The 22095-nt window shown below is 33.1% G+C and overlaps 1 protein-coding gene across 11 annotated transcripts in view; it reads right to left on the bottom strand.

Annotated features, from left to right (window-relative positions):
* Positions 1-3022: 3022 nt before the first annotated feature.
* ERBIN (erbb2 interacting protein) overlaps positions 3023-22095 on the bottom strand; it is a 127627-nt gene continuing 108554 nt past the window's right edge. For 3 of the 11 annotated variants that reach the window (XM_042987664.1, XM_042987688.1, XM_042987667.1), the window contains exons 20-27: positions 20919-21105; positions 17378-18923; positions 13329-13472; positions 10528-10647; positions 7702-7911; positions 6530-6622; positions 5307-5381; positions 3023-4520 (exon numbers count right to left, since the gene is read on the bottom strand). In XM_042987664.1, the coding sequence (XP_042843598.1) occupies positions 4413-4520; positions 5307-5381; positions 6530-6622; positions 7702-7911; positions 10528-10647; positions 13329-13472; positions 17378-18923; positions 20919-21105 (2483 nt within the window). In that variant the 3' untranslated portion in view covers positions 3023-4412. The remainder of the gene's footprint in view (positions 4521-5306; positions 5382-6529; positions 6623-7701; positions 7912-10527; positions 10648-13328; positions 13473-17377; positions 18924-20918; positions 21106-22095) is intronic. The other 8 variants (XM_042987668.1, XM_042987677.1, XM_042987670.1 and 5 more) reach the window with 8 other exon arrangements.

Genomic DNA, 22095 nt, shown 5'->3' with positions numbered 1-22095 from the left:
GAAATACCTTAAATTGTTGTCTAAAATAAAATGTGAGGAGATTCTACTGAGATCTTTTTTCCTAAAAATTTTTTCTCAGTTTAGAATGCAAATTGCTTCACAAAGAATGCATGGTTCTAAAATAAAGATGATAGCATTGTCTTAAAAATTTCCCCAAACTGTAATGGACTATGCCTACTACACCCTGGGATTAAAAATTCTGCAGAGGTAAAGAAACTGCAGCTTTAGGTATAAAATGGACAACTTTTTTGAACTCTCTATTAAGAAACAGGGGGTGGGCACTTGGCTGGCTCAGTCAGTAGAGCATGAGACTATTGATCTCAGCATTGTGAGTTTGAGCGCTATGTTGGGCATGGAGCTGGAAGGAAGAAAGGAAGGGAGAGAGGAACAAAAGAAACAAAGGGAATACCTAAAGGTTGGAGCAGGCTGCCCATACAATTTAGATTATTCTTTAAAAGAAAAGTGGTATCAGGGCACATGGGTGGCTCAGTCGGTTGAGCATCTGATTTCTTCAGCTCAGGTCATGATCTCACGGTTCATGAGTTCAAGCCCTGCATTGGGCTTGCTGCTGTCTGTGCAGGGCCTGATTCGGATCCTCTATGCCCCTGTCTCTCTGCCCCTCCCCTGCTCACACACTCTCTCTAAAAAATAAACATTAAAAAAATAAAAATAAAAGTGGTATCTTGTTGGTCCCTTGTACATCAATTACATGTATTCATTAATGCTTTTGATGAAACACAAAACTATTTTAATTTCAATGTCTATTTCATAAGAAATTTATTACTACACACCAAAAGAATAAGCTAATATGAATTTCAACAAAAGGAATGAAAAAAATACCCTTTCAAATAGATATGACTGGTCACCAATCTTGAACTGGAAAACATTTCCCATTCCAGGGTCTTCCTTTAGAAGTAAAAAAACAGTAGTTTAAAGTAAATTACATTTCCTCCATACCCAGAAATGCAAGGGTTTAAATAGCCAAAAAAACAACAAAAAACAAAAACAGATGTATATCTTTCTATGACAATTCTTCTCACCCTGAATTTCAAAAAATAAATCAAACAACTATAAACAGAATTAGTTTACTACCTATTCACTACGTTACTTCAAGCAATCTAAATATGCACAAAAAAATTTGGAATGTTTTATAAATGCTGACTGATAAAAATATTACATGGCTGCTAATGGGATTTCTTTTTAAGCACAACAAATTAATACTTAGAAGTTTAGTTCTGTTTATGGCAATGCTTGTGTTTAAAGAATTTTTGAAGTATATACACAACTTAAGTCCAAAGAGGTCAGAAAAATATTTACATAATAAATGTGTAGGAAATTTTAGAATTTCATGGATTTAGATGAACTGATGATTCTCTAATGCATCAGCATAAAACTTCGGTTTGTGTAAACAATTCTGTACAGAATATATTACTCTGAACATACAACTTTTAACAGTTTAAAATCTTAGGGTGGTCAATTTTAAAGTTTTTTTTTTTTTTTTTTTTTAACATTTATTTATTTTTGAGAGACAGAGAAATACAGATCATGAGCAGGGAAGGGGCAGAGAGAGAGGAAGACACAGAATCCGAAGCAGGCTCCAGGCTCCAAGCTGTCAGCACAGAGCCCGACGTGGGGATCAAACCCACGAACTGTGAGGTCATGACCCAATCCGAAGTCAGACGCTCAACCGACTGAGCCACCCAGGCACCTGTAGGGTGGTCAATTTTAAACGCTGTCACTAAAAATAAGACAGTTTTGGTTTTGATGGTTTGCTACATAATATTTAAATAAGGTCAGTTAAGGGTATGGGTTGTGACTACAAATTACTCAACAATATGTAAAATAAAAATGTTGTTTCCTCAGAATATTTAACCTTCTATTCAGATTTTGAAAACTTATCATTACCAAAACAAAAATTCTAACAAAGAGTTCTTACTTCATTTTAATTTTCCAATATTTTAGAAGAAAATTATGGCTATTAAGTGCAAAACATTTTTGCTATTTTTTTGTTACATACTGTACCATGTTACTCCTTTGTAACTAACTTTCTCACTGAACTTAGTGTTATAAGAGCAGTAAAAAATTTTTTTAATTAACAAGAGGAGAATAAAATACTAGTGCATTTAACACTTGCTGCACATGTAGTAAATCAGTATAATATGCAGACAATTAACTTAAGGTTCTTTGTGGCTTATTTCCTTTTCCAAAATTATAGTCCATGTATCTGATTCAAGATAAACTAGTTGAAAATGTCACGATTATACCTATTTCATGTATTCCTTATTAATAGAATATGACTGAAAATTTGAGATCAACAAAAAAATAATGTGCCAAAATATTTTACAATAAAACTATGAATAAAGGGAGCATCGAGGGATGTGACTGAAAATTTGAGATCAACAAAAAATGACGTGCCAAAATATTTTACAATAAACTATGAATAAAGGGAACACTGAGGCTTGTCTTAAAGAAGCTGTTTGTCATTATTTTTTTTTAGAGATTACAACACACATACAATAAATGAATTTTATCAAAATACAGCACATTTCTTCTACTATATCCATAAAAATCAATTCCTATGTAAATAGTACTGAAAAACAACTAAAATGAGTTAAAATTTACAAAGAGTTGTTAAAGGGTTTCAATCAATATTAAAACTATACAGTACAATAACCAATTGATAACATCTTGAAAGAAGTGCAATATTTCAGTTCACATCTTTTCAAAATTACTGCCTATTTTCTCTGACTAGCAAGAAAACAACAAGTCCAACCTTTTTTGCAAAAATAATGTAAATTGCCATTTTTGCTAGTCCTATAAAAGTCTTAATTAAAACAAGGTTGAAGAACAAAGCATAACAGATTAAAAATTCCAAAATTATATTTCTTACTAATTAAAAATGAATCGCAATAACTGAATATTGCTCTAATGAAAGGCTCCAGACTAGCCTTGACTAAAAACAGTTATTGGTCTTCTGTGGCACTTTTTTCTGGTCCAAATAACCATGCATTAATTCTTACCATTTCATGTTACTAAAATTTTATTTAATTACACAGACAGAACAAAAACAAATAAAATTAATGGTTTGGATAAACAAATTAATGACATCTATGAAATATTTGTTAACACTAACGAGGAACAAAGGCAGCTGGTGGTAAAACACTATTCTATTACACTGATACACTTAGAAACCCTTTAAAGACTCTGAAGTGTCGAGTTCACATTTAATGTTACCTGTAGGAACAGCCCTTTATTTGAATACCGTGACACACTGGAAGGCCTCAGAGACCCATCCCTTTGCTCTACAACTCTCCACAGCAATTCTCTATCACTGTGCCAATTTCACAAACTTGCTTTGGTTTCCTAGCTCCATGCGTACTGTTTCCTTTTACTTTACCAAGGCAATGTGAGACCAAACAAGATCGAGAGACTTTCCTAAATCTGCTTACGTTTTGTGTTACAGCAACACAATCTCAAAACTGGCCATTTTAGTTTCATTTGCTGCTTAAAATAAAAATTATAAATTAAGATTAAAACGGAGTACTAATTATAAAACATCACCATTTGCAAAAAAATCAAAGGATATCCATATCACAAGAAATGCATGGACAGGCATCTACAGTAGAGTTAAAAATTTCCTGTGACTAAAAAATTAAAAATTGAATCACCGGTAGCAAATGCATTGTCAATGGCTAGAACAAGAACAGATCCTGTAGAGCTCGTAAAATGCAATTATCGTCTTTTTTATTTCTTTAAAAAGACATTACATTTTTATTGCATTATTCTATTAATAAAAACACATTAACAGCTGTTTTTTTCAATCTTTGCTTCCAGATTTTTATAGGAATTGATGGTTTTAATCTGGCCTTGGAAAGTGAACCCACCAGCACCACCTTCACCTACTCACTCTTCAATTCAATATGCACATAGCAAAAACCAACACTTCAAATCTCTTGCCCACATTAAAAAAAAGTAGTTTCAGCAGAAAAACATTAATATGAGTTGAATAAAAATAAGGGCATAAAAGCTATGAGACAGAGAGCTCTGCCATCTGTCTCTGGGCTACAATCAAGGCTAACTAGAGCCTTGCACAGAGTTCAGTCATGTGTATGAAATCCAAAAATAAACCTACTATCTATACAAAAACAACATATGTTTGTTTTTGTAGCCTTGATTGCTATGTTTAAAAACCTAACAAGAAGTTTTATATGGTATGAATTCAACAGTCTCCCCTATATACTGTACAGTGGTTCTTTCCCTCTAACCACGAGTTCCATGATTTCATTAATGTACAAATTTGAACATAATTTTTGAGTTCTTCTTTACATATAAAAATAGTCAAAATATTAATTTCCCCTGCAAATATCTTCCAATAAATCTTGCTGCCTTCCCCCTCTTTTTGTCCACATTCCTTATGAGGAAACCTCTCGTACAATGATGAGCTCTACTGTGTTCTGGAAAGTTTTTAGCAAAGATACTGCTTGTCCATGTTCAATATTGATAAAACTGTAGCCATTGGCCTAGAAGAAAGAAGAAAAATATCTTTCAGAAAAACATTTAATAATAATGTATTTGCATCTGTGCACTTAAATTTCTGCTGGGTAGTCCACAAACCTGGCAGAAAATAAGAATTATTTTGGCGATTTAAAATAACATGTAGACTCCTGGGCCCTACCCCACATCTATGGAAATAAAATCTCTGAAGGTGGGACTCAGGAACCTCGTCTTCAGATGATTCTTATGTAGCAATCCAATGTTAGGAAGCACTTGTCTAAGACACAGTGTCAGACAGGTGTTATGTGTATGTGCTAATATATAAATGAGGCAACCGAGATGCAAGGATAGCAGAGGGCAAGGCCTACTCTTCATATTGCCTTGGGCCATCAATAAACACTACATTTCTTATAATTTAGGCCTAACATTTATTGAGGTCTTACTATATACCAGACACACAGTTCCAAGTGCTTCAAATGAACTAAATTCTTTAATTCTTGTAACAAAAAGATTCTTTCAACCTATTTTAAAGAAGTTAGTATTCCTAAACTTAAACAAAATGCTAGGAAATATCAAACATGTATTCAAAAATATCCATATGATTTTGCAACGTACAAGGAAGAAATATTTTAAATGATGAAAATAATAGAGAGTAGCTTATAAGAAATGCCAGTGTTTTTCACCCACAAATATTTAAAAATAAACTTCACAAAAGAGTTATTTTCAAAATCTGGCATTTAATAATTCCTTGATGAGGAAGATGTTATAAAGTGAAAAACTAAGAAAATAATAAAAAGATGTATCTTATTTACCTGAATAATTTTATCACCTGGCTGTAATAATTTTGATGCTGGTCCTTCAGGCTGTACCCTTGTTACAAATATACCCTTCAGCAACAACAAAAAAGATAAACATTTAATGGAAAACAGGATGCATAAATAACAGAGTAACAAGGAACAATTTTTCTTTAACTGTATGCAAACACTTGAATTACAGTACAATTTTTCTCCCGGTTTTCTCTGAATATTGTCACAGCCCAATGTTTTTTTTGGTGCTGATAATTCTGACTTGAGTATAGTGATTTTCATTAAAGTGATGGAATTATTTCTACAGATGTGCAGAAAAGCAATAACAAAATTTAAAAATCACTTCATAATATAATGGACATTTAAAATTGGGGGGTTTAGCTCTGGAAAACAGTGTGGAGGTTCCTCAAAAAATAAAAATAGATCTACCCTATGACCCAGCAATAGCACTCCTATGACTTTACCCAAGGGATACAGGAGTGCTGATGCATAGGGGCACTTGTACCCCAATGTTTATAGCAGCACTTTCAACAATAGCCAAATTATGGAAAGAGCCTAAATGTCCATCAACTGATGAATGGATAAAAAAATTGTGGTTTATACACACAATGGAATACTACTTGGCAATGAGAAAGATTGAAATATGGCCTTTTGTAGCAATGTGGATGGAACTGGAGAGTGTGATGCTAAGTGAAATAAGTCACACAGAGAAAGACAGATACCATATGTTTTCACTCTTATGTGGATCCTGAGAAACTTAACAGAGGACCATGGGGGAGGGGGAGGAAAAAAAAAGAGAGAGGGAGGGAGGCAAACCATAAGAGACTCTTAAAAACTGAGAATAAACTGAGGGTTGATGGGGGGTGGGAGGGAGGGGGAAAGTGGGTGATGGGCACTGAGAAGGGCACCTGTTGGGATGAGCACTGGGTGTTGTATGGAAACCAATCTGACAATAAATTTCATATTAAAATAAATAAATAAATAAATAAATAAATAAATAAAATCACCAGGAAAAAAATAAAATAAAATTGGGGGTTTAATTTGCTTTCCTCAAACAATTCATATGAAGTGGTATTTCAAGACAAAAAGATGAATAAAGAGAGTAATAAAAAAGGTGATGTGTTTTCTCGATTTATAAAAGTATCTGTTAAATTTTCACTTATGTATAAGAGCACTATGTTAGTGAATAAATCCTTATGGATATCTCAAAGACATACAAACAAACTCACATCGTCTTCGGGTCTGAATGGATTTCCTCTGCCCCCAACACCTCCTGATATGCTGAATCCAAGTTCTGGATCCTTTTCAACTCTCACTCGGATCTAAATTAATATGAAAATAAACTATTACCACTATCTCAGAAAAAGCTACACACAGTATTTAACTATTGGTAAAATACATAAAGATTCATCTAAAATAAACATTCAGGCAGATAAAGGGAAACTACAACATGGAATACCATGTTAATGAGTTAGTGAGTTAAAGGCACAGCTGAGATTATAAAGCACAGCTCCTAACTTAAACTATTGCTGTTTTACAAGGACAGGCAATTGATTAATGTTGACCCTGTGGGTTTTTTTTTTTTTTAATATCATGAATTTTAATGATATAGAGCATACAAACAAAACATGTATTTTAGGATCAGTTTCCATCTGTAAAATATCTAAATTACATAGTATCTCTGTGTACTGGGTGTTTCAGAAGATATTTAAAAATCCCTGTGTGGTTGTTGGATTCATTTCCTGAATCTGTTTCTATGCTCACAAGATGTTAGGATTGATGATCAATTGATAATATTTTTTATAACCACGTTATAAAAAAAGATCAAGAACTAAACTTGTTGCAAAACCCTCCCTTTCCCCAGAGACTAAAGCAAAAGGAATAAAACATTTGTTCTCTACCTATGTTTCTAATAGTATTATTTTATCAATAAACTATCCAAATATACAAATGTATGATTAGCCACCTTTTAAATACTACTTTGTAAGATTTAATTCTTGAAGTAGTTTGGAGACTATGGTCAAATTTCAAACTCTCTGTGTCAATTAACAATAGGAAACCATAACATGCCAGTCAAGTTTCATGGTCTATTATTCATATTCCTGAAGGTCTGATTACTGGAATATCATCAAAAGGTTTTGGATACGCAACCACCTTAGGAAAAAAATAATCACATCCAAAACACTAAATGCTATGTCAATTAATCAGAACATGGGAGATCATAGAGTCAAGTTAAATACAAAGTTTGACACCTTATTAACTTAACATGAAACCACACCTTTAAACAAAATGGTAAAAACTATGTTAAAATTCTACACGGATTTATTGCTAATAATTAAATAACCTATAAAGTACATTAAGAGCTTAGTTTCATATTTCAAGTATTCTTGATTGTTCTTACCTCTTGCCTTGCCAGTTCATGGCCTTGTCTAGGAGAACAATGGGGCTGTGTATATGGAGGCTGGTGGGCCACCTTCAGCATCAAGTAATCAATTAGTTGTTCTCTAGAGGGATGCCTTGCCACAGAAGCCTGAGGAAGGGGGTGATGTATTTGACTATAATTTGCCTGAGGCCTGAGGGTCTGGCCCATCTGTCCATTACTCAAAGGCATCTAAGAAAAACACGAAGTGTCTTAAAATGACCAATAATAATGTCTTATTACAAATAGTTGGATTTTCTTCTTGGAGTATTACAAAAGCACTAGAGTATAACATTCTAAATCATACATTATCAAGACACTTACACTATTCTTTCTAATTTTACACTTTAAAAGAAAAAAATCTATGAATTCTAAACTTGCCTGAGTCCTTGGCAGACAGATTCTCACTCTTTAAAGTTTCAAATAAGTTATCATAAAATTATTTGCTTTTCTATTTGGTATGCATGGACCTGTTTTTTCTTACAATAACAGCAAACAGTGATTATGTCAAAATTTTAAAATTTAAGCCCAGTAAAAGGGTAAATTTTCCCATCTCACACACACATAGAAGGTGCATTTTTTTCATGTTTCTGCTGAGCAGAAGTAACAAGTTTTGTGGTAGAATTTTTTTACTATTCTGAGTATATTTTCTACTTTTATTCCTTTCTTTCCAGAATTAACAAATACAAATATAGTAAAAAGCAAATTTATTCCTTGTGTGTGTGTGTACCACTTAGCAATTTTTAAACTCTCTAAATGTTAGTTCCATAAAATATTAACCACAAAAATTAAGCCTTGACATTCTGTTTTACTCTTCACAAGCTACGCAAAAAAATCTGAGGTGATTATTTTGTTAAAGAATTATCCTTGTTTTAATGCTTCTCATTGTTCAGAATGAATGAATCTGAGTTTTAGACTTAAAGCCACCTTTGTGGAAATGTGGCTGTTATGTCGGCATGAGGAATTTTTTATTTATTTTGAGAGAGAGCAAGCAAGAGTGTGAGCAGGGAGGGGCAGAGAGAGAGGGAGAGAAGCAATCTCAAGCAGGCCCATTGTCAGAGCACAGCCCAACGTGGGGCTCAATCTCACATACTGTGAGATCATGACCTGAGGGGAAATCAAGATCTGGACGCTTAACCGACTGAGCCACCCAGGTGCCCCAGTATGAGAAATCTATCTGAAAAATAAGTTTACATTTGTATTATAAATATTTGCATATAAAGAGATTTTTGTATATAAGAGGAAATACTTTTAAGCTATTCAATCATTTAAAATTTCATTGTTGATTATTAATAAAAAGGTGATCTCATCCACAAGTGAATTATAGAAAAACTATGAGATAAATACTGAGCCCCATTCTCCTAAAATTATTCCAAAGTAGAAAAGTTTGGGAAAAGATTATGGCAATTGTTTCAGAACTACATGCTCTTTTTACATCAACCTTGCTGAAGGAAACAAAGAAGCTTCCCTTTTGGTGAAGATTTTTACTTTAAAAAAAAGTTAGCTTTTCACTGTGTTATATTTGAGAACTTGGTTATTTCTCAAGTTTGGAAACTTATATGGGGGTTTTATAACAGAGCACAAAGATGATATTACTCTATGACAAATCTTACACTGGTTGGAGAAAAAGAGAATGAGGTATTTTATTATCTTTATATTTTTTCTTTTTAAATTGTGGTTGCTTACTACTTGAACTCTGTAGATTTGAAGCAATTCATCTGCCCAGGAGTATTTAAATGCTTGTGCTGTTATTTTATTACTTATACACAACTCAGCACATAGCTCTTGCTTTTCTCCACATTTATACCATTTATTCCTATGTGCAGATTCAATACCTTTCTCCTAAGGAAAATATTCCAAACAGTAATTACTTCTGACCCATGCTTCAGACTTCTAGACACCTAGATTCTTGGTTGTGCCTGACACTTTACATCAATGTTAAACATACCCATGGAATAAAATAAGCTATCATTAGCAGATGGCTCAGGAGAATAAAAGTATGAAAACAAACCCAGTAACCTAGAATACAAAATTGATATTAAAAAGAAAAAGAAACTGGTTAACATAGCTCAATTAAAAGAAAAAGAAAAAAAAGGTAAAATAAATAGATATGTATGAATTTATGCTATATGTCTGGGTTCCTACTCTCAAGAACAATGCAAAAGTTTTTATATAATACATAAGTATGCTTCATAATTGTATCTCGTTATACAAGGGATACGGAATTAGTTAAGAGAAAGAATAGCTGAGCGAGAATATTAAAGAAAAGAGTTAACTATCTGGTATTGGGTGACAGAAAAGTAAAATCTGTGAGTAAGTGATGCTTTAGTAACAAAAGTATTAAGAATACAATCATCATTTATCACATACAAAACGCTTTCAAGGTGATTTTTAATTACATTTAAAGAATTTTAAAATGTCTTTAGTAATGATAAAATATCCTCAAGTGAGGAATTTAAGACAGGTTCATCTTTAATTCTCCAATACCAAAAAGCCTCTGACTCAAACAGGAATGCAAAGAGCCTCTGACTCAAACAATAAGGTAAGTAGGTGATAGTAGAGAAATCAAAAACAATAAAATGATTCTCCAGTGTGGAAAAAAAATCATGGACTAAACCAGGAAATAACAGGGCAAAAATATATTTCATATTTCTAAATTAGTTTTTAAAAAAAATCTTTACTAATCAAGGAGGAAAAGTCCTCAAAAAATTATTTTCATCGTTAAAGCATACATGATATTTCCAGTTTAAAATCTGTAAAATAGAGTAAGTTCAAAGAGATGTGTTCATTTATTTCCTGAGCACCTACTTTTATCAAGCTGTCTGGAGGAACATCTTTGTGACTAAGTGTAGCTGATGAGTAGTTCGGCTGTCCTGAAATGAATAGATCATCTTGACAAGGATCTCCTGGACAGGATGTCTGGGGATGCTTCAAATGAGGGGAAAATAAAAAGTAAACAAACAATGTTCTTTAAGATGTAAAATCAAAATGATGATGACACGTGAAAGGAGATTAGGAAAAAATATTACAAGATCATGGAAAGATGAAGAACCCAATAAACATCACCATCATAACTGCCATTAATATCAGTACCTTGACGATGGACATTAACTAAATTTGTTGTGGCATTCATTTCACAATATATACATATATCAAATTATTATGATATATACTTTGGACTAATATGTCAATTACATCTCAACAAAACTGTAAAAATTATTAGTACTTTTAACATACACTGTTAAGCTATTTCTTCATAATGCTTTCTGTTATATTTACAGTAATACCTAGCTTTCAATACTGTGAAATTATTGTGAAGCTAGCAATACTGTGCTAGGTTGATTTAGTTATTAATCAAAGTTAAGAGTCCCAAATTTTAAGAGCAACTAAAACAATCTCTTGTTGAGTATATATAAAGGTTTTTGGGTTTTTTGGAAAAAAAATTAACTGCTATTCTTTTAACAGCACAGTGCCACCTGGGATCTTCTTTTTAATGATAAACAGTATTAATAAATATATAGTCTCATAAAATTCACTTTAACTTAATTGTATCATAGTATTAGCTCAGTATTTTCAAAACCAATGGTTTGGTGAAACACTTAAAATTAACTAGAGTTCATATTTTTATATGACCAATAATATCCTTCTAGTTTACCTCAATGATAGGTTTAGAGAAAAAAGCAGACTCAGTTATTTCATTATCTCTGAATATTTTTTACAAACATGCTGGGAAGAAAGATGCCTGTACTTTTCATTTTAATCTAGTTCTAAATATACCCAGCTATATTCTTGAAAACTAAAGGGATTGTGATAAATAGCACTATTGTAACTTTCAAAACAGTATGTGGCTAGCAACACAGGTATGTAAACTACATCATCATACTGAAAAATAATCTGAAATCTACTTCATTATGATATACCACAGGATACATAAAAACCTAAGGGCTTGTAATTTAATCTTATAAACTTTATCTGCAACAGAGCTATCATGTGTAGTTAGTTGCTCATTCAAAGCATGGATTAGCATTTTTAGATTTGGTTTGATCTAATTTTGTGTATTTATGCAATGAATATTTTGCCTTCCTTCCTCATTTCTGAGATGTGCTCTCAGAACCCACAGTAATCAACTTAGGTCATAGCTGCAAGTTTAAACTCCAGTCTATTCAGGTCTTTAAAAGAACAACTATATATTATGAATGAAAAAGTAAAATGCAATAGACTCAAAGGCTCTGAATGTAAGAATAACAAGCAAAAAATATTACTGTACAAGAATTTGGAAAGAATAACTGTTCCAGATGACTATAAGGATAACCCCTGAGTTGATAAAAGCCTCTTGTGTCCATTCTTTGGCTTCACTTGGAAAGAGTACCAGAAATGCTGGGCTTAAGAGCTATCACCCTTCTCTCTCCATTTCAAAGGGATAAATTACAAAACAACTGCTATCACTCTAACATGGAATCCAAGTGGTGGCAGATGACAGAGGGCAGAGCAAGAAGAGTGAAGCCCAGCCACAGCGGAGTGAATCCAGGAGACTGCTCTTGCCTTAGAACACAACAGAGCAAAGCCAGCTATGTACTAAAAAGAGGATGGGGACCCTCAGGAAAAAGCAAAGGACCCAGAAGTAATCAGAGTAAACATGGAAATAAAACTGTGGGGAGGAGACAAGTAAGGCTGTAAAAAGGAGAAAAATCTTTTTGGAATGAAAGGAAAGGGGGAGAAGGAAGTATTTATTTTGAGGCCATATTACACCTCACGTTGTTATTAAGAGAAAAATCTTAAAATAGAGCCAGGCCAGAGCTGTTCTGTTCTTTCTCCTTCTCTGCCATTCTTAACCCTTACCCTTAACTTTCATTAAAAGAATATGCCACTGGGGAGCTTGGTTGGCTCAGTCGGTTAAACATCCAACTCTTAATCTCAGCTCAGGTCTTGATCTCATGGTTTATGGGATTGAGCCCCGTGTCAGGCTCTGCATTGAGTGAGGAGGAGTCTGCTTGGGATTCTCTCTCTTTCTCAATCAATCAATCAATCAATCAATCAATAAATAAATAAAAAACCGTTAATGACTATTAACCATTAATAAAAGAATTTGGCTTTTGCCTTTTCATTGGTATTTCTTAGAATTTCTCCAGTCTCACATTTAATCCTATCTAGCAAACTGTGATTAAACTTACTTCCAGGCAGTGCTTTTCATCTGCCAATTCTCAATCACTAAAGTAAAAATTATTCTTCCCCACAACCCCACTGTGTACTATATACAGCATAGCCTTAAACCTTGATTTAGAGAGAGTTAGTTAATTTTATTAAGAGAAAACACCGTAAAGCATAATAAGTAGAAAAAAAAACAACTCTCAGTTATTCCTATTGCTCATCCCTATTTACATAAACAAGAGCAGACTACATCCTTAGCTGATGGCCAGAGAAACTTGAGAGATAAATACTAAATCAGCTTTGCAGAAAGTTTTAGAACTAAGCCATGGAAGAACCAGAAGGTTATCAAAGTATCTAACCCACAGTAAAAATGTATTTTCTAAAAACATGAAAGCATTAAAATGTGGGGTCTTTTTTTCTCTTCTGTGTACTAAAAGTACTGGTCTACTACAGGTACTCACTCGAAAAATGTGCCCACCAGAACCTCTTCCGTCTGCAACACTCAAGGCAAGGCTGCCTTGGCTGCCATGCAGATCCCTAGAGCTGCCATAGTGAAAGTTGCTTACAGCAGTAAAATTGGAATTAAAGGACCTTGACAGCATGCTCTGAATAAAGAGGGGATAGATTTAACAGAGATTAGTGTAGCATGCAAAATTCACAAGACATGTTATGTACATAGACGTATTTATAAGTAACCCCAATACCACACAGGGAATATCATGCACTGAATTTTCAGTGCCACTGCAAGAAATTGGCACTATTTACCATATTATTTACATGACAACATACACATATACACATAAAGTACATGTAAATCCAACCATTCACATGTTTAAACACTAAAGAAAGTACAAACATATAGTGTCTTTTACAATGCAATTATTTCCTTTACTCCTAATACATCTTATTGGAAGTTTATCAGAAAACAGGAATTGATGTCAAACTTAAATGTATGTATATATGTGTAGTTCTATAAGAATACAAGCTGATTTCTCAGCTTAAGTTTAAACATACGTACAAAGCACAAAATATTATCGGCAAAAAACACTTGGCTTTTGGCCATTGCAATTTCTTTCTTTCTTTCTTTCTTTTTTTGGCCATTACCTTCTCTAAAAAAAAATTACCTTCTACATTTAGAAACATGTCTTACATTAGAAAAAAGGTTAACATAGTTTTAGTATATAACACAAAGTTTTAGTATATAGCATTTACAAGGCTCTTCCCGCTCTCAAATTACCAGAAGAAAAAAACCCCTAGAAAATGTACTTGTAAAAAAAATTTCCCATTCAAATAAATAGATACTTAAGATTTTAGGAGTTAGCAGTGGCATTTGCTGCTTAAACTTGAAGAATCACTGATGGAATCTTCATGCAGACTGAGTTTACATGAATGCCCAATCACTAATCCCAGAGCTGCCTAAAAAATGTACCTCAATAAACACAATGCCTGATTTTCATTGTTCCTGCTTGTTTACTCCTAGAGCTGTTAAATGCTGTTTTTTCATGTGGATGCTTTTACTCATGTCCCTGAATATTGGATGGTCTTATGGTTAAATTGAGAGTAACCACACTTTGAGCACGGCTTGCTTATCAAGAAGTATAGAAATGCTTGTAAGCATTATATGTGTATGTTGTCATTACAAGCTTGTAAGCTTACAAGCATTTCTATATTACTCTCAGAGAACCTATATACCTTCTCCAGATTATGAAGTTGATCTCTAATATCAAGAAACATTAATATGGCCTTCGAGAATGAAAGAGATCTATAAAATTACAATGCACTCTTAGTTATTTTGTGGATTCCAAAGTAATGAGTAAAGAAAAAGCTAAACTTAAGAGGCCACAACTATACTTTCCCAGACCATTTCACAAACAATAAGGATTTGGCAGTGGCAATTCAGAGGTTCCATAAACATTTGATTAGAATGTAAAACTAAAGAAATTACACACACTAACCCCCCCGCCCCAACATAAACAACACATACTCATGTGTTACACACAATTTTAATATGTTCTTAATTTGAATGGCCCAAATGACCCTTTTTAATGATATGTAAATCCAGGAATCAAAGCCTTTTCTGTTGTCTTTGAACATATGTAAGGTTTTTGTAAATATTTCACTGACTAAGAAGGCTGAAGCTCAGAACACATCTGGTTTGTAATTCAGGGTTGTACACAGACGTCCATATAAAACTGCATCCTGTTACAACACAACACATTGTGCAGAGCTCAGTTAAGGAATATGTCCTGGACACTGATGTTCATTACAGGCTAATAGCTGTATAAAAGCAAATGAATGTGGCAATTTTCATGTTACATTAATCATATTCTGGTTGAGTGCTTCTTATAAGAATCATGAGTTTAATTAAACAAGTCTTGAGAAGAATGAGGTGAGATATAATCACATGTTTGGGTTCCAGGTACAGTTTTGTTGCAGGGACAGGAAGGAAAGTTACTACAACAAGGTTTAAAAAACCAAGTAAGCTTTAACTTATCTAATTACTGTATTAATGCTAAACAAATAAGCTGGGCAAAGTAGCAACTTATGATTTGGGGACTTACCTCTAAAGGGAGGGTTGGGCATTGTGAAATTCCCTGGGGAAATTTTTCAAATGTCTACCTGCCATCAGAATTAAATTTGGGGGAGGAAGAGGAATTGCAGAGGAGCAAAAGAGATTTTCCATCACCCTCCACCATTTTCAACCAAAGCTTTCAAGTGTTTGGTCTAAATCATGTTGCTCTGTGTCCTCACAAGGCTTTTCTTAGTTTCCTTGGGCTAATTTTCACTTCTAAATTACCAGTGGGCACAAGTGGGAAACTACTGGCATGTACTCCTCAAGTAATTGTACAGCGAATTTCTAATTATAAAAAACAGAGAGGTACAATGAACAATGGGGTAGCTGCTACCTGCTTCCTGATGACTAAAGTCTAGGTATATCTCCGTCAGACAGTAATGGGAGAATAGCTCCTGACATGTCAACTCTATAGAATATAATGATAACCAGACTCATCTCTTTATCCAAATCTGTTATTCCTTCTCTATTTTGGCAATCCCAACAACCAGTCATTCAAGGCACCACTCAAGCTTACTCCCTTTTCCTCAAAGACTTATTATTAGAGGAATATTCCAATCACGAGTCAGATATTATAAAGTGTGTTTCAAAATGGTGTCTTGAATTCTTGCCTTTGTCTCAGTTCCTCCGAAACATTTCTCATTTATTTTCTGGACCACTAGATAGCCTCATAGCTCAATCAACTTAACTGTAGCCTCTTCCTTCTCAAAAAAAACAAAACAAAACAACAACAAAAAACTATAGCCCTCCCTCCTTCCAATTCCATATTATCTCCAGAAGTTTACTTATAAAACAGCTGTGGTATTCCTCTGCTTAAGAAATTTCCAAATTCCTTAGAAAAGGCACACAAGTCCAAAGAACCAACAATTTATACAGTTATACTGAAACAAAATGGAAGAGAATGAGGTTGCCTAAGACCATTAGATGCACAGCTATTTAAAGTTGGGAAGACAGCACTGAAAAGAGCTAATAATTACAGGCAGAAGTTTAATGTGAATTGATATACGATACTAATCATATTTTACGGGTTTACTTCTAAAAAAATTAGACCTAGGGAACTTTTTTAAATGACTAATTGAGGTTGTATACATTTAGCTGTTTTAAAAAACATATTTAATAAACAGAGATAACAAAATTCTTGGGTAAAAACTACTGAGAGATATGAAATTAAATCTTTAAAAATGTGCCCCATACACTTGAGCCAAAGCCAAAGAACTGTGACACTAATTTATCAGTTTTATATAATTTTAAAAAATTTTAACTCCTTTCAAAAAAATGACATCTACATGTGAAGTTAAACTGAAGAGATGCCTAAGTTGTTTTACCAATCATTTCTAAACTTCATTAGAGTGACAGACACTTGAGATCAGAAAAGTCAGAAATGCAGTTCAAAAAAGTCAAGAATAAATGCCGTGCCAGAAGACATCTATGTCAGTGACAGTGTTAGTCTTTTAACATTCTCTGGGAAAAAAAAATCTTAGATGAAATATTTATATTTCTTGTTATTTTTCTAACTATATAGTTCTATTTTTATACACATATTTACATAACCAACAATAATTAATAGACGAGAGCAGGAGGTCAAAAACTGCTAAAAGGAGGTACACATGTATACACATGTATTATTTACAGTATGTGTGGCAGAATCTAAAAGAGATACACACATAAACACAGGCAATGAATTTAAGATCATTAGAAAACACTGGGGAATAAGAGGCAGAAAAGAAGCATACACTACCATCTCAGTTGTTTTTGAGTCCGGCTAAGTCTAAACTTAGACTCTATTGTAAACACTAAGAAAAAACTCCTCAAATGTTAAGTATGTATTCAGTAATTCAGAGCATCTTGTATCACCTTGTTTAAAAAACAAAGAATACCAAATATTTTTAAGAAAAATAAATTCATAGAGAGGAAAATGAAAAATTCATATTTAATTACCTTTTCTAATTTTTTGGCCTCGATGTGTCGTAGTACTTGCTCTCGCCAGTCATGAGGAACTTTACTTTTTCCTGGAGGATCTAATAAAGAATGCTCAGAACTAACTCTCGCATTTGGTCTTTTTGAAGGACTAGTCCGTGAATAATTAAAATCACTAACTGACATAGTTCTCTCTGGTATTTCACTAATGGAGGGTCGAGCACTCTGAGGCCTTGATGCATTTGGACCATCGATGCTGTATGTTCGTGCAGAAAGAGGTCTCTGTGATCCTGACATCACTGGAGTTCTTCCCACTGAATGTAACTCTCTGTACGACAAATAATCTCCTTCTGGAATTTGGGCCCGCCTTGTGGGACCTGACTCACCAAGATTTACAGAAGCTGTAGAGGACACACTACTTTGTCGCTGAATCGTAGTTCGAGTTGCTCCAGGAATGAGTCGTTCATTTGGTGAGATGGCCCACACTTCCCCATGTCTTCCTGGGCCCATTCTCTGATGTAAATGGTATCCAGTACTAGCTCGAACGTTGTTATGGTTAGAGAAATTCATATTGGCAGAATGTTTAGCGTAACTGTGATTTTCTGTGCTCTCTGATCTAGGAAGGCGCTGAGGAGGAAAACTGACATGATCTATCTGGGGATTTTGTTTGCTGTGCCACATAGTGTCCTTGACAGCAGCACTGCTACTGTATTGAATATTATATTGTGGAGGACCATATATTTGAGGTGTAGATTGTGGGCCACTTATTGTGGAGCCTCTTATTATATTTGGCTCTTCAGGATTATGATTTGAGTCAAACTTGAAAATTGCCTTTGTACCTGATATTAAATCAGAAGAAGAAGAAGAACCAGTAAATACTTGCAATGGTTGATCATACAAAAGTGTAGCAGACTTGCTCCTGACAATATTTTTTCCATCAACAGTAGATGTTACTTTAACTGTTGTACTTGGTTGCTGTGGTCCATTATCACTAACAATGTCATAGATTTTTAGTCCTCCAGTCTCCATATTAGTTATACTATGAGATTTCACAACAGATCCAATTGGCCCACTTCTCTGAGGGGAGAGATCTTCAGTGCTTTTGGAAATACCCATATCAACAGACGAATCAGTGTCATGTGGTTCAGTCCTCCTAGGGGACTGTGGAGTGTCCTCAGGATGTCCATTTGCCTTATTTACACATTCCAGATTAGGATACTTATTTCCATTTTCCAAGTGCTCAGCTTCTCCTTTAGCATTAATGCTTAAAAAGTCCGTTCCAAGCACTATATCTTGTGTCTTGGATCTTTCCACTATTTCTGGTTGAAATGTATCATTAGTTACAAGTTTATTAAGATTCATATTGATATGGTCTAATTTGTGAGATTCATCAGATGTGGCTGTTGATTCAACACCTTTCTCAATAAGAACTAATCGCTCTTCAATATTCAAATCATATTCAGGTAAATTAAAATCTTTTTTATCATGAACCTGGTAGTTTTCTTCTGTTGAATGATTTAAAACATCTCCATTTTGTAAAAGGCTGTTAAAATTTTCATCTTCTTGCCTAAAACAAAGATAATGTTATCATAAACATCATAAAGCCCAGTTTCTTAGTAACAAAAACATTAATAACTAATTAATGTGTAGCTACACAAAGTTAAAAGAGCTGATGAGAGTCAAAGACGAAAGTCATTAGCAAGTATGTTATTTTAAAATATTATCGAATAATAAAGTAATGTAGATTTACATTAAATGGAGACAAGTAAAACATTAATTAAAATTCACAATCAATAATACCAATCACTTTGCCACAATATAGATTAATAAGGCTAAATGGTGAAGAAAAATGGACTTATCCACGTTTTCACAAATGCTAAAACATGAAATGCTTGAAAGATAGGTAGATACATGGAAAGCCAATGACTTCAAGTGTTGAGTGAAGAGCACAAAACATTTTTACAAATAATTATGAAACCTTACATTAACTACAGTTAATAATAATTACTAATAATTATTAACTATAGTTAATCATTAACTAAGTAATTATTAGATTCAAATACATAAATACATTATAAAAAGGTAAGAAATAAACAATTACTCAAATATCTACAAAATGTAAAGACAATCAACAATACTAAAAACAAAACTTGTAGAACTCAACAAAAAGTCAATTTTACTGTATGTTGATTTAAAAAAGAAAATAAAAAATGCAACATTGAAAAAATAATTTGAAGATCAAAAGCAAAACTAAATCTAATGATGTCTAAATGACTTCATTTTATTTGGCAAATATTTATAAATGTGCTCTTCCAAGATTACAGAAAACATTTTATTTCTACTTGGTAGAAATAAATAAATCTATTTCACACAAATATGAAAACATTTGTGTCATTTTGTATAAATATGCAAGTTATGTTTCAACAAGTATTCTTCAGTATTCATCTTCCCATTAGGTAATAGACTATATTACTAGAAATACAACAAAGAAAGTTGTGGATATATCCCTTTCTTAGCCTTTATTTCATTACATAAAAAACATGATTTATAAAATACTCAAGTAATTCCCAACAAAATATCAGTAACATTTTATTATTCAAGAAATTACTCATTATTTTAACATCTAAGAGGTTATAAAAATTATTATTTTACCACTAGGTTTTAGTCTCAAATTCAGAAAACATATAAATAATCATAATTACAACTACATAACGGCTAAACTCATTTTGAGACATAAAATTCATTTTCCTTTTACAACAATTCAAATCAATAAATACAAAATTTGACTTAAGATGCCTGGAATTTAAGAATCATTTGCCTCTAAAAAGTAGTCAACAATATCTACACAATTAGCTGTGGGTTCAGTAGAAACCCAAATCTTTCTAATAAGCACCTAGCTGATATATTATAACATGAAAGTAAAACAACAGTCTTATTTTGATAGCCAAATATATTGAGAGCTCAAATAATAGATGTTTTAAACTTCAGCTAATTTCAGCCTGTAGGAATTAAGTCTTGTTTCAGAGTCTGACCTACAAATTTAAGTCTAAGTCAAAGATACAGAAGTAATTAAAAGTACTGAATGCTCTTTAATGACACTCCCCAAAAAAGAGTATCTAAAAAATACCTATTTCAACTTGAATTACTCCAAACAAGCTATTTATGTTGTAATACCTAAAAATATCATAAAAGTGTTCAACTTTTTAATGAGGAGAATTAGGATATTTTAAATCTTTTCTTCCCCATTTATATTTTTAAAAGTTTATTTTTTTAGTAATCCCTACACCCATGTGAGGCTTGAACCCAGAACCCAACGATCAAGAGTCACAAACTGTTCGGACAGAGCCAGCCTGGTCCCTTCTTCTTCCCCATTTAAAAAACTAATTTAAAATGGAAATGTAGAAAAGTTAAGTAATTAGTAATAAAATGGGGACGAAACCATACACTACCTGATCTACTTCTATAATATTAATTTGTGAAATCTTTGGTTTTAGTCCATATATTGATTTGCCTTATTATCTCTATTGTACAAAAAAAATTATTCTGTTAAGATGTCACAAACCTGATTTTGGAATTAATACCACCAATATGGGTTTGTTTCATTGGAGAGCAGAGTGAGGTATCTTGACTACTATCAGTATTAAGAGAAACTGAATCAGACATCCGAGATGGAGAAGAACAGTTGCTGTTATTCTGATTGCTATTGTGTGTAACTTCATCTGATAAAGAATCTGTATCCTTTGTATCATCTGAAACAAAAAAACTTAAGCCGTTGATAAAGTCACTAAGAATTTGTGTTTAATACTTTGAAGTGAAGACAAATGGCATTTATATTGTACTGGTTCAAATACATAAAAAATTATATGGATAAAAAGACAACCAAAGCCACTTTTGAAAATTCAGTCCTAATACACACAAAGATTAAAGAATTTAAAACTCATAATACCATTAGTTTTTGACAAATATAACATATGTTAAGGTTACCGAGAATTTGATTTAGTTTTTACTACTGGCAAGATGATATTACACAATGTTTTTCTAAGGACATCAATTAATTTTAGTGACTATGGCTCTTCCACTCAGTTACAATTGTCTTTTGAAAGTAGGCTCTATGCCCAATGTGAGGCTTGAACTCACAACCCAGAGATCAAGAGTTGCATGCCCTATTGACTAAGCCAGCCAGATGCCCCCACATTCATTACTTTAAAAAGTCATAATAATAAAGAATAAATAGTATAGTTCACAGCTTAGGTAAATTTATCTGGGGAAGAAATTATTTCATACATGTATGCAACTGTTTTGATCTATCCTGAAAATAAAAATGAGCAATACAGTCAATTAAAAAAAATTACCAATCAAGGAGTTTTCACAAGGTCAGCTCTCTTTTCCTGTTTTTAAGCCATTTCAAAGAACTGCATATGAAAAATAAACTATCAATATATGAAATGGCTTTTGTTTTTTATATAAACAGAAATAGACAATATTTATACTCCATTATAGACAGGTACTATTAAAAAGTATTATTTTTTTTTTAAGTAATAATGAAAAGATAATAACTTGGGCACTTGGCTGGCTCAGTTGGTGGAGCATGCGACTGTGGAACTCAGGGTCAGGACTTCAAGCTCCAAGGTGGGCACAGAGCTTACTTAAAAACAAAACAAAAGAAGATAATAACAGTATTTTTACAACCCTAAAGGCTGTTTTTAACTAATGCAATTCTATCCAAATCATAGAAATTG

Source organism: Panthera tigris, chromosome A1 (genome assembly GCF_018350195.1).
Source record: "Panthera tigris isolate Pti1 chromosome A1, P.tigris_Pti1_mat1.1, whole genome shotgun sequence".
Taxonomy (NCBI): Eukaryota; Metazoa; Chordata; class Mammalia; order Carnivora; family Felidae; genus Panthera; species Panthera tigris.
The sequence above is the reverse complement of the archived record's forward strand: the minus strand, read 5'-3'. Positions and strand labels throughout refer to the sequence as shown.